The sequence below is a fragment of the Crocodylus porosus genome, unplaced genomic scaffold, assembly GCF_001723895.1.
Source record: "Crocodylus porosus isolate Cpor-Errol unplaced genomic scaffold, CroPor_comp1, whole genome shotgun sequence".
NCBI lineage: Eukaryota > Metazoa > Chordata > Crocodylia > Crocodylidae > Crocodylus > Crocodylus porosus.
In genome coordinates this window covers 40,251,454-40,270,602 of record NW_017728907.1, presented here as the reverse complement: position 1 = coordinate 40,270,602, position 19,149 = coordinate 40,251,454, and the positions used below count along the sequence as shown (strand labels likewise).

General features: G+C 36.8%; 1 protein-coding gene across 12 annotated transcripts in view; it reads left to right on the top strand.

Moving 5' to 3' along the window:
- Positions 1-19,149, top strand: part of ADGRL2 (adhesion G protein-coupled receptor L2) — a 488,780-nt gene that overhangs the window by 310,133 nt on the left and 159,498 nt on the right. For all 12 annotated transcript variants that reach the window (XM_019531201.1, XM_019531198.1, XM_019531202.1 and 9 more), the window contains one exon: positions 13,280-13,452. In XM_019531201.1, coding sequence (XP_019386746.1) covers positions 13,380-13,452 — 73 coding nt within the window. In that variant the 5' untranslated portion in view covers positions 13,280-13,379. The remainder of the gene's footprint in view (positions 1-13,279; positions 13,453-19,149) is intronic.

Genomic DNA, 19,149 nt, shown 5'->3' with positions numbered 1-19,149 from the left:
GCCTCTTGGTAGCTGTGTGAACTACAAAGCCTGATATGGCTGAACTACAAAGCCTGTTCTGACCTGTTTAGTGTTAGTCAGATAGTAGCAAAAGCTAGAACCTTTTGTGACGTTATTACTCAAGTTTTCTTTTTACAATCTTTTTACATTTTATAAGTTACCTTTATAAAATTCTTCCTCTCATAAATAAATGTCATGTATTTTCTAAACAACGTTTGTTAAAATTAAGCACAATATTCAAGGTCAGGCAAGGATACATAATGCAAAAGTTGGAAGGGATTAATACCTTGTAAAAATAAAATTTAAATAAATGGCATGTTGGCTCACCTCCCTCATCAATCTTATATCTAGAGATCTAGATGCAAATTTAATTTTGATTCAAAGAAATATATTTGTCCATCTCAGCTCATTTTATCCACATTAGGAAACCATTGCATGATTGGCAGCCTCCATTATTTAGTTGTCCAGAACACAAACTGCTGGGGTTAAGTTGCATTGGCAGGACTGTGTATAGAAGTGTGCGTAGTATTTGCCAGCTATGTTTGTGGCTCAAACCAATGTTTGTCTCAATAGGGAAGAACTAAGATATGTGAAATTCTTGCTTTTAAAATATATATAAAAATCCTAATTAAAATGTAATTTTTAGAATTGTGATTTTCCAAGGAAGACTGTTATCTGACAGGAAAAAAAATGGAAGCAGTAAATGAATGCAGAGCTATAGCAAGATATGCTAGAGAAATTGACCCTTGGAAAGCAATTGGTAGCTTCAGCTTCTGAAAAGTATTTTGCATGTAGACTTATATAAAGTACTTTTTTTCTGAAATACTTTGCAGGAGTATATGTAGTTTATTTTTTTCAAGCAGTTTGAAAGCTGCCCTGCAACAAAAAGGGCAATTTCAGATGGCATGTAATTTTGAAGTTGTTAGTTACTGTTGTTTTAATATACCTCATTGTTGTCATAGATTAAAGTCACCCATCGAACAATAAAGGTATAATTTATACCAAACCAAACGAGAAGCTTTTTTAGAAGACTAATAATTCAGTAGAGACTGCTTTTATACATATTGGTATATAAAATGCTTATTAATGTTAGCAGATGTTTCACTTTAATCCCCTAGAATGGTTGTTTGGGACCAGCAGGAGATTTATTAAGCTTGAGTTGTGTGAAATTGTGTGTGCATAAGCTGCTGTTTAGATTGTAAAAATGGCATTGAAAACTGCTAAAAAGTTCTAACTGTAATTGTCAGAGAGGTATTAACTGTTCTAAAAGAAGTATATGTGTACTGTTGGCCCCTGTGTTGTAACCTCTTTATCATTTATCTTCTTGTATTAATGTCACTAAATTATTAATTCATAAGCAGGGTTGGATAGGGTGAAGGCACTATTTAAATGTGTGGCAAATGTATCCTTATCGCTGGAGACATGAAAAGAGTCATTTCGTGTTATCTGTAAAATGGAAAGGACATTTTAAAATTTCATTTACAGTAATCCACTTCACTTCCAATAAAATACCTAGATTATTACTACCATAATATAATGCTCTTATTAAAATTTTGTAACCTTCACTACTCTTTTCACTTGCAACTAACGTTGATAGACATATTCAGACTTCATTTGTTCTTAAAAGGGGCACATTTATCGCTTCTGAATTACCCTGTTGACTATTAAGTATTTGCAAATAATATTTTCACAAGTAGACGATATGTATTTTAAAATGGTAACATATTACTTGTCTCTCAATTCCAGGCCTTGAAGCGTTAGCCTTTTGCATAGTTGAGAAGTCAGACCATAAAAAGCTTGAATAGAAAAAAATGGACTTCCAAGTCATTGCCGTCATGTCCAGGCATAATTACTATAAATCAAAATATTTAAACTCTAAATATATTGGTGACACAAACTTTTGCTTTGTATTGGTTTTTTGTTGATTGAACTAGGGAGAAATTAGAGAACATTAGGGATTAGTTTATTAACAGCTGCATTAGGTTTTGCAAGATGTGTTAAACTGAGGTTGGAGTATTTCCTGAATTGCATCTATGGTAGGCAGAGATAAATTAATATTCTAAGAATTCAAATCTACTTCTGTGTAGATCTCCAGAAAAGGTTTTAAAAAACACATTTAGACGTAGTAGATTTAGCAACTCCGATGTTTGAGATTTATTTTTCCGTGCCACTTTATCAAATAATTCCTTGTTTTACAGTGGTCTCTCATGTTTGTCTCAAATCCTCATTGTATGTGCTGTGGCATTAGTTAAACTTTTGTGCTCCATAATATTGGCACTTAGTGGGAAATATTGTCACTTCATTTCTCTCCCCCTCTGAAGCGCTTAAATCTTTTAAAAATATTTGGTTCCTAGTACCCTTGCCAGAGGGGGAGAGCTTATAGCACATAAAGTATCAGGGAGAACAAAAGTGTAAATTGAAATTAGGCTACCTCATAGTGTAGCAACTGCTCTAGTTGATGTTTCTATTCAAAATCCTATTTTGGTTACTCTCAACTTTGCACGTTTCCCAGGCTGATAATTTCCCAAAAATAATTTAGAAGGAAAAAATGGACATAAGTAGTTCTCACTCAAACTGAGACCTAAACCTGAAGAAGTGTCTGGGAATAAAAGTTTGGAATTAGACATAGAAATGGCCTTTGAAAAGAGGAGTTTTGGGTATTCCCAGTAGGGCACTTTTACTTTGACTAAGTTATCACCTACTGATGTCATACTATGGTTCTAAAGGGTCCATTTCATCCCTGTGTAGAGTGCCAGTACCAGACTAATGCACCATTGACATCTTATTTCCTTATACGGCTAAGCAAAGTCATTCTGTGCACACCTTCATTGCTAATTATGTTGCGCACACGCACAAAAAATTAGACCCAGTTCTGCAGTAAGATGTGTACAGGCAACCCATGCAATTGCATGTAGAGGACTACAGCAGTTAATAGGGGAGTGGTATGACTTATTGCAGCACCAGACTCTTAATGAGAAACAGACCTGTCACAACTCATTGTATATTGTACGAGAAGGGCATACATGACCACATGTGAGACTGAGAACATTTTATAATTAGAAATTGTAGTGATATATATGGACAAGGAACAGGTTTTAGGCTGTATGTGCAACTTTTAGCAGTGTCTTTTCCTGGCTTACTATTAATATTTAGTTAGTGTGGATGAATTCTTTTTACCAACCGGGAAAGGAAAAAAAGAAAATGGACTGACTGTGAAACAAAGGTGAGGTGAGAAAAAAATGGAAAAAGAGCGTGTGTGTGTGTGTCTTGGGTTTTCCTTTTAGTTAGCTTAATTGTTTGTAAGCTTTAAACCTTCTAACATGCAACACAGCAGCGGCATGAACTGGAATACCTGGAAGATTCGTTTTCTGGCAGTGAGTGACAGAAGGCATTACTTCCTCTTGCTAATATACAGAGTAGAGCCCCTGAAGGGTTCTTTAGGTTCAGAGCAGCCTTATAACCGCAAGTCTGCTCTGTGGAATCTCTTGCTTACTCTGACGGTAATTTAAACATCCCATGCTATTGATTGTTTCTTTTAAAGGCAAGGCATTTGTCCTGACTAACATTTTTCTCCTCTCCTGTTCTTTCTTATTACTATCAGAGATAGTAATAGCATCGTGGCTTCTGAGTGTATGCGGGATGCTGGTGAGTGTACAACAGTTTTCATGTTTGTCTGCCAAGAGGTGTTCTACTACTTTTTATATAATTAAATGACTTGTAAACTGTTTGGAGAAGATCATTTTATGGAAAGCTGTCTACAAGTGTAGTTGGTTTTTTAGTTTCTCTACAGGTTTAGTTTTGTTAGTTTGGTTGGTTAATCCGTGGTCCTTTGGAGCACTTGGGCACTGCAGCCATAGTAAGAAAGTGAAGATTTCTGGTCATAGTAATATTAATAGTGCTTTTAAAAGAAACAGCTTATGGAGGAAAGGGGGTGCTTGAAAAAAATAGATACTGAAGGGCTGCATGTTTCAAAGTATAATTAAAAAAACTTAATATAAAAGTTTTCCTGTAAAATGTGGATTATTGTGATTCTTTGGTAAATATTAATATTTGAGCCCAGGATGAAAGATGAGTTTTTAAAAAATATCGTGGGTGATCTCTCTTGTAACATCCATCTTCTACATTTAGTTACAGTTTTTTATGTTTATTTTCAAGCTCACCTGCTGTTTTTTCACCTAGATTACCTCATTGCTCCCAAGAAATCCTTTAGATAATTTTGATGATCTAATACATGACAGACCTTGAGTCATTATTGTTTCATTTGGTGCTCATATGAATAGACCAAGAGGGAATCTCAATATTGATTCACTGAATGGCTAGTAACAATGATTTATGAGTCAAAAATTAGTGCAGTGAGCCAAACACAGAAGAGATTACATTTACGTGTCATCATTGATTTTGTTTTATATCTCGGTGCACAGTGATTAGGCCACGATCTCACAGATGTTAACATTAGAACCACATTCCTTCTTTAAGCATCAAGATATGGTATTAATTACATCTACTGTAATGTGTATGTGTATTTATATATTACAACTGTCTTTTTAAAAAAATATTTTTTTCCACTTAGTTGTTTTGTGAGTAAAGAAATAACCAAAGATGATTTTCTGCCATTATGGAGCTGTGCTAAGAACTAAGGTAGTGTAAAGCTTCGGTAGCCAACTCGATTTGGAGGAGATGTGGCCGAATCTCCAAATCTGAATTGAATCGGAAGGCCCATTAAGAGGTCAACATTGAATTGAAAGCCTCCAAATCAATTTGGAGAAATTCGAGGCCAATTCAGCGATTTGGCCATAGGCTATGCAGGTTTCCCTCACGTAAAGTGAACCCACTTTATAATCTAACAAATAGGGATAGATTCCCGAGGCAGTGTGGGTGGGAGTGAGGCTAGGGCAGAGGGAGCGGTGCTGTTCTCGGGGCTGCGCTGTGTTCTGCTTGCCCCCCCATGCCTGGGCTCCACCTGCCCCCACTCACCGCAGCTCCCAGGCTGTGCTGTGGTGCAGGCAGCTGGTGTCAGGGGCTCCCAGGGCCACTGCAGCAGGGCCTGGGCAGAATGGCAGCAAGCAGATCTCCAGGCAGCGCAGGATGCGTTGCAGCACGTGGTGCAGTTTGTCTGCAGTCACCCTGGTTACTGCTGCAGCGGCCCCAGGAATGACTGGTGTCAGCTGCAACAAGAACGGTCAGTGGGCATGGGAGGGTGGGGGGCAGGGTGTACCCCAACCTCACTTCCTCGCTCTCTCACCGCCTATGTTAGGCCTGTCCGAAGCTTCAGTGGCCAAATCTCTGAATCTGAATTGAAGTGGGACAGTGATTCAAATCATCGATTTAATAGATGTCATAGACATTAGGGCTGGAAGGGACCACAGAAGATTACTGAGTCCACCCCCCTGCCCCAGCGGCAGGAAGTCAGCAGGGGTCATAGGATCCAAATTTCTCTTGAAAGTGTTCGAAGTAGGTGCTTGAACCACCTCCAGTGGAAGCTCGGAAAGTAAAGAAGTTCTTCCTTATGTCCAGCCTGAAATGGTCATGGAGGAATTTGTGACCATTCGAGCTTGTCATCCCCTGGGGCGCTCTGGAGAACGGATGTTCCCCCAGATCCTGGTGAGCCCCCTTCATAAACTTATAGGTAGCCACCAGATCACCCCTGAGCCTGTGCTTTTCCAGGCTGAAGAGTCCCATGGCTCTCAGCCTCTCATCATAAGTTCTGTTTTCAAATCACTTTCCCTCGAATTGGCTGAATCCCAATTGAATACTTGCTGCTTTTTACAGGCCTAGTAAGAACTATGAACAACATTGTGTATGTTGTATGCATTCTGTAGAAATTTATCACCAACATAATGTGTGGAAGGGCAAAATTAAGATCTAATATGCTTTAGAAAGCTGTGAAAGTGGGTGGCTCTTTTACATAGTCATTCAACAGTTATCCATGTGCAAATATCTAAAAAGAATCCACAGATGCAGTGTGCTTCCAGCATTTGTACAGGCACATCAACATGTACAGTGGAGGATCAGGTTAGTTAGAGCATGGGTATCCCCTGACCTAGCTGTAATGAGTTACAGTGTTGGGGCCTCAAGATTATATTTAGCCTAATTACAAAATGTGGTCAAGATATGAGTTTTTGTCCATTCTTTAAACTTTTGTTAGACTGTTGTTTTTTGCTCTTTGTTGGATACGTGGTTTCTAGTCTGATGTCATTTACTTCTGTCAGCTATGAAAGGCATGTATGAACCTCCCTTTTTCTTTAATATGAGCACTTTTCTCTGGCCTTATGCCAAGTGAGGGAAGGTCATAAAGCATACCAACTGTGTTAAAATTCTTGCTGTGAGCTATCCAAAGGATCACGTGACATCCATTCGAGAGGTACAGGCATGTTTGATCAAAGTCCCAACCTTTTTTTTTTTGGTTTTTTTTTTTTTTTGTCTACCTCTACTTCAAACAGATTATTTGCTGTGAAAAACAACTAGTTGAGAAAAGAATTCGACCAAGCGGCATAATATCTTTCAGCAAAATGGGCCTTTGCAAAGCCTTGTCAAGACTGTCAGCAAACAGTTTACTGTCTTACAGGACTACAGTGTCTCCTGTTGATATTAGACTAGTGTTTTTTTCAACTGAAAGGAATGATAGCCTTTTTAAATAAATGGATTATTCTGAGGATTTCCCTCTTGTGAGATGTTTGAAAAGCCTTTGAATTTTCTTTAGCCCTTTGATTGTTTCTTTGGTTTGTCATGTGGTTACATGTTTTTTATAGCTATTCATTATTTTCTTGTTTATTTTTGATGTTCATAAAATCTATCCTACATAGATTTGAAAATGAGAGCTATTTGTTTTGCACTTTCAGCAGCCTAGGATTCTTTAATGAAGAGAATGCCAAACAGCCTCAGACTGTGCCTCTGGTGTCCAAAGCGATCAGCATATTTAACATGCTCAGCATGACACTAAGATATTACAGCCGATAACAGTTGTAATTGACTTAAAGAATCTCTTCCCGTCTCCTGTTCTTCATGTACTAGGGATTTATCATTAAGGTACCAGCAAGATTCAGTGACACTGAGGCCAAAAATGTTAAAAAGACTTAAGCTTAACTATTTCAGTTTGAAGTGTAGTGACTTAGTGATGTAGTGTCAACTGAAATGAAATGGAGGAATAATATAATGAGTATGGGGCAGCCCTCATGATTCAGAGCATCTGAGAGAGGCAAAAAAGAGAAATACAAACTTGGCAAAAGGAGAATGCCTGGAGCTAAAAAGCTTTTCTGATTAACACTAGCAAAGGTTTACTTTGCTGGCTTATTGAATGAAAACTTCCTAGAGTGCCCAGGCTTTATCCTGTCTTAACAAGAAGGGGCAATGCTAGCCCGTCAGGAAAGGAACTCAGTATAGACTATATATAAAAATCTGATAACACAATAATGAAGCCAAACCAAATAGGAACTCTGATCAAAAATGAAAACCTTTTATATTTTTAAAATTAAATCCCACTATAACTAAATAATGGCAGACTATGGAGTTGCCTATTGTTGGGCTAAATTGTAACGTTAAACTATTAAGTATTGTATTAAGCGTTGCTACTTGCAAGGGGGGTAGATCTTGCTTTTGGGGTTGTGCTGTAGCAATTACCAGAGGGTTGATTTTTGTGATCTCTGTTTCAGGTTAGATTTAGGATACATGTATATTTACCCCACACTGTTTCAGGCTTTGCAGAAGCATTGGTGTATCACTTCAGAGTGACAGAAATTAAGCTGAGTGCATAGAAATTACTTTTTAGTTGCAAGACTGGGTGACCTTGGTCAGGTCTTGTTCTTACTGTGCTGTTCCCTTCCCTAGAACTGCATTCCTTCTGTGTTGCTCAGAGATGTTTGGTTTTTAGAAATCAGTGTTCAAAGTGTTAATCAATGGGGATTGCTTAGTATAGAGCTCCAGTTAAGACTTCGGGGGGGGGGGGTGAGGGTGTATCTGTAAGGCTGCAATGTTTTTAATGGAATATTAGTATTTGTTAACTAATTTTAGATGGAGAAGATTTAGCCTTCCTTTTTTGTGTCCTTCTGTTAACAAGATTTTTAATTGGAAACCGATTATAGGTTGACCACTTACCATAGTATTTAAAGCAATTCCATTTACAGGAGAGCTGCATATTGTCTGTCTCCTAGTTTAACAAAGCCTTGCAAATAAAAAGATTTGATACAGCTTTTTTGTCATTAATGTAAAACATTCTCTTTCCATTTAAATCACCTCCTTCTGGTTTAGGGGGTGTAGGTTGTAGCTGTGTTGTTCTAAGGACACAGGCAGACAAGGTTCTTTGGGTGAAGCTGATATCTTTTATTAGACCAACTTAAATAGCTGGGAAAAAAGTATTTAAGCAGGCTTTTGGGTTTAAAAGGCTTCATCAGCCTGAGGAAGTTTATCCAGTTGGTGTCTTATGGTTTAGGCATTTTCTGAATATTCAAGTGTACAGTATTTAGTAAATGTAAATAAGTTACATATTGAAAATGATACCTACCTCTTACATTGTTAAGCAAAGTGTAAAACAGAGGCTGTTAGACCGTAAACCAATATCAAGTCGTGTTTCAATATTTCACTAGTGAAGCTTGGAGGAAGGTTTCAGTAGGAGCAGTGCTTTAATTGGATTTTTACATGACATAATTATACGATATTTAATCGTCATTTTTCTAAAACTGTTAACCTTTTGACTGGAAAGCTTATGGACACAAGGTTTTGGTGGAGACTAGGTAGTGTATTACATTCTGTAAATATGTCTCCGCTCATCTTTGCTTCCCCACACTTCTTAGGTATCTTATTATTTTTAGTTCATAGATTGAGTTACAAAAGGTGATGACAGTTGTATGCAGGCCAGTGTAGTGCATGTAACCCTAGTGCCTCTAGGATTCTGCACCTAATCTTTGACTGTGCAGTGTATGACCTTGCTTAATTCATTTTGCCTTTTTTGCATTTTACCTTATCCATCTGTAAAGCTGGTCTAATTCTTATTTGCCTTTATTAGGGATACTGTAACTTAATTGCAGTATGCAAAAAGTTGGCTGATATAACTGCAGAGTACTAGCTTGCATCAGTATTAGGAGTCTTGAAAGCTGTTCATCAAAAAAATCCCCCAAAACAAACACCTTATTTGTATACAGCTCCTGTGCTCCCCAGTGTTTTAAGTGGTTGTAAAGCCTGATGGAACAGGAAAAGGGAGGAGAGATAATTGTTTGGTATTTAGGACCTCTAAAAAAAAACACCATTAGCATTTGGCTCCAAGAAAATTTGTGGGTAGAGGCTCTAAAGCATAATGCCTCTCAGAAAAATGTTCACCTCCTGGCCTAGTGAGTTCAGGATCCATATTTTGAAGTGTTTCTTGTCTCTGGGAAGCTACTGATCATCATTGGTGGGGAGAGCTGGCAACAGTAGTATATGTTTTGCAGGAGCAATGAAGCTAGGGTAGGATGTTGCAGCAGTACAGAGGAGCTATAGAGAGATTTTTGGATATGCAGGGGTAGGACCAGAGCTCTCACAGAGATCTAAGAAATTACGAGTACCTTTGCTCTGCACGTTTGAATGCTCAAGTCCTTTTTACTGCTCCTGTTCTACCCTCCTTCAACAAAAAATATGCAAAGGCAGCTTCACAAGGTGAACCTCTCAGTTTCCAGCTCGGGCTTCTCTGTGAGAGACTACAGTATAGCTCAGAGGTAGGGATTTAAGTTACAGCTGAAGTTTTCCGGGCAGCTTTTGTTGCATTCTGAAATTCAAGCAGCCTTTTGCTCTAGGGAGTCTCTCTCCCCCACTCTCAGGCCTAAGCCGTCTGTGATCCAGAGAAAAGGTTTATTAAAGTCTGAGGGGAAACAAGTTATTTGCACAGTATAACCATTTGCTATGATCTACTTTTCTGTTTGCAAAGAGGTAACTTAATATGGCTTTTCCTGTCTTGTTTGTTTGTGTTTGGATTTTGTTGTTGTTGTGAGATTCTGATGACTGTCTCCCTATCTCTGGCAATTACATGGTCAGAAAGACGAGGCTGACAGCAACATTTATACCTACAAGTGTCCTTTGGCTCCAGCTTGTGTCTGGGGCAACATTTTTTTTTCAGGATTAGTTTTGCTGTGCTGCTGAACAGTCGATTCAGAATTGGAATGTTTTTATATTTGAGCTGAATGCCTTTTATCAAGTATTTGGGCTTTCATTAAAACTTGCTCATTGAAAAGTTGCTGTTAATTTTTTATTTAAAACAAAACAGCAATCTCCTGTACTAGTTTTCAAACTGCATTTGAATTATTTTCTGGCCTTTTGGAAACACATTTTCTTGATAGTTTGATAGTTACCTGATTAGTTCTCTTTGACGTTCTTGGCAGCAGATTGAGTCAAATTTTATTTCACCCTACACTAGAACACTATAAATATTTCTTTCTTTTTTTTTTTTTCTTTGCATCCTCAACTGGAGAATTGTTTTCTAAGGTATCCTAGAAACATCTTCAAACCATTTCCAGAAACTATTATTGGACATTAGGATATATTAAATAAGCCTAATAACTCTCTCTATTTCACTCTTGTTATTTTTATCTTTGCCATTGCTTCCCCTATCTTGGCAGCTGTTTCCTAGAAAGTGATAATCAGTCCTAACAGTGCTCTGAGTCTTTCCTTGTTCCTCACCAATAAGAACGTGCTGAGGTGAAGGGTGACAAAGTACAGAGTAAGGGAGACAGAAACTTCTGAAAATTTGTGCATTTAACTAAGCCCATATTATGTTATAGAAATAAAAAAAGCCATTAAAACTAAATCTCAGGAAGTCAGAATCCTCTGGACATCCTGGGAGCAATCAAAAGGGTGACTTAATTTCACTTGTAGCCACTATTGTGCCTCATCCAGTCTCTCAAATTATTCTAATTGCTTGTTCAAATCATATTGAGCAGTCTATAGTGTGTGAAATAGTTCAGTGATTTGCCTTTTGGGTCCAACATGTAAAAAATAAATCTAAATTCTCTTTGGGCTTTCTGTGGGACAGTCCCCAATTTTTTAGATGACTTTGTAGCAGTGCTTGTGTCTGTACTCAGCAGGAACTCCTTAGAACATACTGCAGCTGAAAATAAGATTGCTGTGTGGATTTTAGATTTTTCAATATGTAGAAACCTCCCAGCTCAGGGTGAAAGACTGGGAGTCAAAATATGACTCCTTTCTGTCTGCTTAAAGATACTCCTGCAGCAGCTGCGTATCACCACTAGATTAACTGATGATGGAACTTTCATCTTTAGATATTGTGCCAGGGAGGAGCTACCCTGCGTTTGTCCTGCACTTTTCCACTGCAGAGGTACTCATAGCTGTTCTTTGTTGAAACATATTTGATGGTCTTACTGCTGTGTATCAGGAGTCGTTGTCAGCTTTATTTGCAAATTGCAGCGAAAGAGCCTTCTTTGCTATAAGCTCAGAATTCTAGTTTTTCTTCATTTGCTTGTATGTGAGACTGCACAAATCTTGCATCCTCCAAGAGGTATGTGGGAAATATTCCAGCTGTGAAGTGGCATTGCCATTAATGCCACCTCCACGATAAAGCAGTATACTTGGTTAGTAATATAATTTGTGTCATGCTGTAGTTTCATTATCTTCCCGTACTCGGAACCAATGCAAGTGTACAGGTCTTGTGGACTAGCGGTGGCAGTATTTTGCCGAGGGAAGCACAGCTGTCTGCAAAACTATGTTTCTGAAATGGAGAAAAATTATACTAGTTCCACTGTTTGACAAAGCAGAATATTTATTAGTGCTGCTTTTGAGCAGCAACATACAATGCATTTAATACAGACTGTCTACAGAAATTGGAAGAAAACATTAATTTGATTAGCATTCTCAACCTGTAAAGATTAGGGTGTTTTTTTTTAAATAGAGTCTAAAATTTGCAGAAATTATTGGCACAAGGCTTTTATACTTACTAGGGATAATTTTCCACTGCTCTTTAAAAATCAAATAAATAGATTATTTCAAGCCCTAAATATACCCAATTTCATTGCCTCCTGTAAGAGCTTTGAGCTGAAACTGGCTCACTGCATTTCCACTGAGTAGTATCACAGTCATTAATAAGTATTTATATAGTGACTTTGAATCAAAGTCATTGTATCAAGGATCTAATTCTTTGTCTTTAACAAACTTCTGAAAATCCATTCATTCACTACCCTTGGACAAATTGTGACTGGTTTCAAACGGACCATGACACACTCTGGGTGCGCTAGTTGTCACCCTCTGATTGGCTTCAGTGATTTTGCTGCTTTCGGCTTCAGCTTCCTGTGTACCTAGAAGAGAAGAGAAAGGACATGTGGTGTGTGGAGTTTTAGAAAATCAGCTCCCCAAGTTTGAAAATATGATCCTGTCTGACTGAGGAAACTCCACTGTTTGATCTATAAGTGAAATTTTTCAGGTGTACATTAGTACTCATATGTTCTGAGGTGTAGTTCTTCAACCCATTCATACTAGAATCTCAGCTTCAGGGTCACACCAATATTTTTCTTCTTTAACTTTCTAACAATGTTGATTGGAGCATTTTATAGCTTATACAGCTAGCTATGAAAAAAAGATGTACCTTGTATTCAGGTGGCTGGTCAAAGAAGGAAGGTTCTGTCTCACCCTAAGCCTAATTCAGTAACACCAGTTTTGAGTTGGGCAAGTGTAATAGTCATTATGTATCACTGCAGATACATGCTAATAATGTGTATGCAAGTTTTTCACCTTGATCTTGTAATCAAGAGAGCTGGCGGTTCCCCAACAAATGGTTATTTTAACGGCAATTTCGCTGCTTTTGCTTTTTGTCCAAGGAGGCAGAATTATGTATAATATAAAAGGTGGCACTACTGTGGGCAATGGAGTAAAAGGGAGCCATAGCAAGAGAAGTCCCGCAGAATTTTTCTTGCAAAATGTTATTGTTGAGCTGTATCTTTCTCTGCACATGTATCTGTTTTTTTTTGTGGCTGTGTTGTGCAAGGTATAGTGTCATTTAACTCTAATCTGTAAGTTCATTTCCTTATCTTCATGGTGTCTGTGCTCAAGCAGACTAATTACATTCACACTTTAAAATTCACTGCATTTTGTTTTTTTGGATTCTGTATGATCACTGACCTTGAGGTCTCAGATCCAACACACCCACCAGCTCTGTTTTTGTTAAGATTTTTTTTTATTGACATCAACTAAAATTTCATATTCTGTGTGCATATTTTGTTTGTTTATATATTGTGTTTTTTAAATTTGCAAGTAAGTAGTTATTGATGGACTTTTTTTCCCTTCCCCTTCCCTGACTTTTCTTTTCCAGGTATGAAGATCAGTGATGCAAACCACTGGCTTCGATGATGCTGGGCATTTATAACTGGATTCATTAAGGAATACAAAGAAAATACTTAAAGGGATCAATAATGGTGTCTTCTGGTTGCAGAATGCAAAGTTTTTGGTTTCTTCTCATAATTAGCTTCCTACAGTGTACAGAAGGTAAGAGATATATATATTTATATTTCATACACGTTTCAGATGAAACGCCTACTCTGTTATTTTAATATGCATGTTGCTTTTAGATTGCTCATTAGTTTTAGGATACCTCCCTAACAGGAATCAGTTAAGTGCTACCTGTCTCATTCTAAGTTAGCTATGAGAGTCCAAATGATTTGTATAAAAACAAAATAGACATTAAAACATGTAATATATCATATGATGTAAAGATACCAAAATGCGGTGTTTAGACTATGGGACAATACTTTATTTGATGGGTAAGTCTTCTCTCTAATACTGTCCTTGAGCACAAATAAATTACAAATTACATGAATGATACCAGGTGATTCAAATATGTTCTAACAAAACTAAAAGCTGCAGTTGAAACATCTATTTTACTTTTGTCTGCTGGTTTGATGGAAATAAAATTGCAAATATTTCATTAAAATCAGTGGTGTATGTTTCAGACTTGTGCAAATGAAACTGAAAGGAACCCCATCCCCTTAAATCTTCTGCTTGTTTCCCTTTTCCATATGAAGCCTTATATAGCTTGAGTATAAACTGTTTTTAAAACTTTTATGTCGTGTATTATCTGTTGTATAAGCAGTTTCATCCCCTCTGGTGTTCTGGGTGTTCTTTTACTCAATAACAGGGGAAGGGAACACTTCAAAAGAATAGGAAAGCACGTGCGCACCCCCCCCCCATTCATTTTGAATGTTCGTGTGTGTGTGTGTGTGTAGTACTAATAGTCACAGGGGAGCTTGGGCTAAGAATAGTGTCCAAAATACTTTAAAATTCTTTTAGGTTATTTGTAGTGCACATTCTCCCTTTAATATCATTCATCCACTGAATCAGATAACTGTCACTGAAAGATTTTGAAGAGTGTTTTAGTGTAATTTGCAGTGCTTCTGTAGTTTGTGAGCTTATCACATATGCAGTGTATGTATGGATCTCTTAATGTAAAAAAACTCTGAATTTATAGGCCAAATGTCTACACACAATTCAGGAAAATTGAATATGGTTAAAAAAAATTCTCTCAAAACTAATGGAAGCTTAAACTATTTTATAAAAGTCCCTTAATTAAATATCTTTTTCTTTAAACATTTATTTTCCTCTAATGCTTGAACCTGGGGCTTGATTGACAAGCACATTTTTCTCAAATATATCAGTAATATCCATGTAGATATCACAGCATACAAGAATTCTTGAAAGAGTATTCAAACATCTAGTTTTACCTGAATTGGCTTTAAACATCCCCCTGTTGAGCGGAAATATCTTGTTGAAAACAAACTCCCTGAAGAGTACCCCTTAATCTTCTAGGGTTTTATTAGGTGTTAACTATTCGTATATATTTCCATGATGTATTTATTCTTGAGTGGAATCTTATTTTCATCGAAAAGCCAAACCTCTGTAGGGAAGAGAGAAAATATTGTTCACCCGCTTAGCAAACTAAGGAGAATAAAAAAGTTAACTTGCAGCTTTTTGGATGCTGATATATTTTTTTTAGATATATAGCTAAACAGTTTGGATAATTATTGTTTAGTGCAAAAATTATTTTTTCTTGCCAGAATGAAGGACCTAGTTTAGAAAAACAGTTAAAATATAGAAGTAGTAAATAGGGCTTTCATTTTTTTCCATTTTATGTCTTTTCCACTTAAAGGTACCTTATCGCAGTTCTAAAATGTTGTTGCTTTTAAAATATTAAAATTTGTCTTTATTGGAGTTTAGCAATATATGGGAGGTAAAAATACAGAAAGAGAGGAAGAGATGTATATGTAACAGTAATTTTTTTTTGCTTATTAATTTATAGAGATAATGACCAGTTTGTTGCAACAGGTATCAAATCTGCTTGGTTTGGGCAGGAAAAATTCAAATGAAAGCTTCCTTAGACTGAATTTTCACTATTCACAGAAAGCTAATTTTTGTTTTCATTTGTAACATTTTAAATTAATTTTGTTCTGCCTGCATTTTTCTTTCTTCTAGTAGCCAGTAGCAATCTTTTGATGCTGCTGTTCTGAATTCAGTTTCTTCAAAGTCCTATACCAGATTCACTTCAGCTGAAAGAAACAGAAGAAGAAATTGGGAGCGGCAGCTAACAGAATCATACCAAAATAATTGTAAATTCTTAAAATAAATGAAATATCACGGCTCTGTATTCTGGAAGTGAATATTAATAAGTTGGCTTCAAGCCACAGAAGCAAAATGAATACGGCATTATTAGACTTACACAAGATTGCATTGCCTTCTGCTTTAGTAATAAGGGATGCCAAGTGCAGCATGCTTTAGTATCACTTCATGCCTGGAAGTATAACCATGTACAAAGGCTAGAATAACAGGATCTAAGTTTTGCAAGAAATAGAAATATCTCTAATTCTCTTACTTGGAACCTAGCGACCATAAGTTTGTTATAGAAATGTTTTGTCTATGAGGAATTCATACAGTTTGTGGGGGCAAAAGACAGCTATCAGAATTCCTTATTGTAGTTGAACATTTTTGTCCATTTAAGATGTGTTCTGGAGGGAAAACCAGTGGATCATTAGTCCCCATAATGTTTTTTTCCCCCTATCAAGGTAGAGACCTCGTTGTTGTCCCAGTGCCTTAATCCCTCAGGAGTTTAGTAATCAAAAAACGTTTTCATAAGAGGCTTCAGCTTTATTTGAAGTATCACTGACTAAGGCAGGAATCGCATCTAAAATTAAGAGAAGTTTGGGGGGTTTTTTTTATGCATTAGACTAAGGGATTTTGCTTTTTAAGCAGCTCCCCCCCTCTTTACCTCCCCCTCCTCATAGGTAAAGAGAATATGGAAAGGTCATGTACTAGTAGCTGGAAGGAAAACTACAGACAGTGAGTATATGTTGCTGGAACGCTGATAAATATTAGTTTGGTTTTGCTTTAGGGAACCCTTTAAGGGTATCATAGGCTGCTAGAAACTGTAAATGGATAAGTTTGAGACACCATCAAGGGGACGAACAAAGAAATGGGAATGAGAAGGAAGTTAAGTGTATATATTTAAGTATTTATAATGACCTTTAAGGCTAATTTTTTAATTCCTTGTGTAGTACACTACAAGTACCTTCTGTAAGCCAGAAACATTGCAAAGAAATCTCTTTAAGTTCAAAGAAGGAAAAAAAAAAAAGCCCTTGAGAACCGTTGAACAATTGAGAAAAGCACACTATATGTTGTTTCCTAAAAATATTTTTAATTGGGAAAATTGAAAGTGAATCTAGAATTCTTGCTTTTATGTATGTATATCAGGGCAAAATGGTGTGGGCAGACCATGTATGGCATGCTGCAGACTGGGCAGGGGGCAGGAAGAACAGGAACAGACCAGGCAAGAAGCAGAAAGCAGAGCAGCAGATCAGGCAGGGAGCACAGGATGGGAATCAGAAAGCACAACAGCAGATTGGGCAGAGTAGGGAATAGCACTTATGGAGGGAGCTGGGCTGAATTTGTGGCATAAAAATTACAAAGAATATCTAGTGTATTGCTCAGTATCTTCAGAGCCCTTTGAAGACAATGGAAGTTAGGGGCTTGGAGTACATCTCATGTGGTGCTCAACAGATTTTCAAAACCAGGACCCCAAAGAGTAATTCTACAAGTGGTTATGTACATGAGTAAAAATCACACATCTATGTGTAGAAGGCTTAATTGGATTTGGCCAGTAATGTTAAAAAAAGTCCAGGTATCTCACTACAATTGAGTACTTCACTAGCAAGGAAATAATTTTTCTGCTAAGTAGCTGATTTAAATCTTGATTTGTTCATTTCTATAAAGCTACCTGTGGAATCGTCTGTTGGCAAATAAGAGAGTAAATTGAATTTTTCCAGGCTGAAGAATTAAATAATAGTGAAATGTGTGTGAAATGCTACACTCATTAGGCAACTTCTTGGTTTAGCTGAGAACTCAAAACTCTCTCTATATAGAACAAGTACAGTTTTAGGCTACCATTGATAGCAAGTCATCTCAGTTAAATATCCTTTTTTTTCAGCCACCTGGACAGGTGATTTCTGGGAACTTTGCCTTTTCACAGTCCTACCAAGTAATTTCAGACATCTGAATGCTAGCACTGATTGACACTAGTGACTAGTTTTAAAGTAGCAGCTCTTCAGCAAAATGGGGATAGATTTCGGGATAGATTACTTACCATAGCACATCTTATAGTTTCATTAACAAATTATTTTTGCTAAATGATTAATGCAGATTATTTAGAGGAGACTAGGGTGACTGATAAAAACAAACGTTGATGGAAGTCCTGCTTAATCTTTTCTTTTTGTCTGAATAGCGAGGTGCTGTTTATTTAGGAACATCTTTATTTTTTTCCTTAGAGAAATGTAGAACCAACAGAGCTTTAAAAAAATGATATAAATAGTAAAAGCAAATTTCTATTTAAAGAAAAAAATATCACTTAAACTTTTCAAGTGTAGTTCTAGATTAAAAAGCCTGCCAGACTGTCTCTTAACAACCCTCCCCCCACACACACCCCTCCCAAAAAACCCAGGAGATTCTTTAACAGACGTGCAGTAAATGTCTTTCCTTGCATTCCCAGTATGTGAGTCCTGCAGATCACATGTTATAAAATTAGATTTTAGAAGAAGAACAGTATTTAAAAAATGTAGGAGAAGCAGATAGAAGAGAGATCAGTCTCATAGCCCTAGCTGACTTGGTTCTACTTTAAATACTACACCAAAATTTGCTTAGAGGACTGACTAGGAAATATTAATGTTCAGATACTAAATTTTATGTATGTGTTATAAGACATGATTTGGACAGGAAAAATTTCTTCTTGTTATTTACTAATATTTTATATTTTACTTATTAAAGGGGAAATTTCTTAAGTTTTAGAGTCTCTTTGTATTCACAAGAAGAACAGAACTCTGAAGATTGTCAAAAAATGTAGAAACAGTTTATTCCAGCTAAGGGCAGATGTTAGATTTCTAGAGCCCTCTAAACTATTGCTTCAATTTACCACTTTACACTGTGATAACCTTGTTCAGTCACAAAGGGAATAGCTATATAACCAACCACTAGGATGAGGAGTGAATTGACTTATTACCTAGGACTAACCCAGGCTGACACAACTGGCCTGGAATCCTTTTTTGGTGCAGATTTGGCTGTATTTTAGATTAGGTGAAGACTATAGGGTACCCTTTCATAGTGGGGATTTTGCTACACATTAACCATTTAAGAATAATTGGCTTCTCAGTGCTGAACTATGGTGCATAGTGTGTGTTCATGTATCACTTATTTTTTCTTTCTAGGATATGTGTTATACTAGATGCAAACATACACAATTATTTGTTTTCATAGAGACATCTGTATAAAATTATGTCTCTGTGAAAACAAATAACTGTGTGTGTTTGTGTTTTTAATTATTTTATTTCTATACTATATTGAAAGAATGCAATTGTATGCAAGAAACATGGTACTTTATCAGTTAAAGCTTTATATGAAACTTATATAACCCAGTACAAAAAGAAATGTGTATGATCCTCAGAATTTGGAGTGAGAATTGTAATGCTTCTGAAATAGTGGATAACTGGTGACTTAGCATTAACATTTCTCTTTGCTTTTGTGTGACTTGTGATCAGAATATAAATAACACTCTTGCATATTACATTAAAACTAAATTTAATATACCTAAGGCCTGATTCTGCAGGCATACTTTTAGTTTTACAGTTGCAAGTAGTTTATAATTGGGGC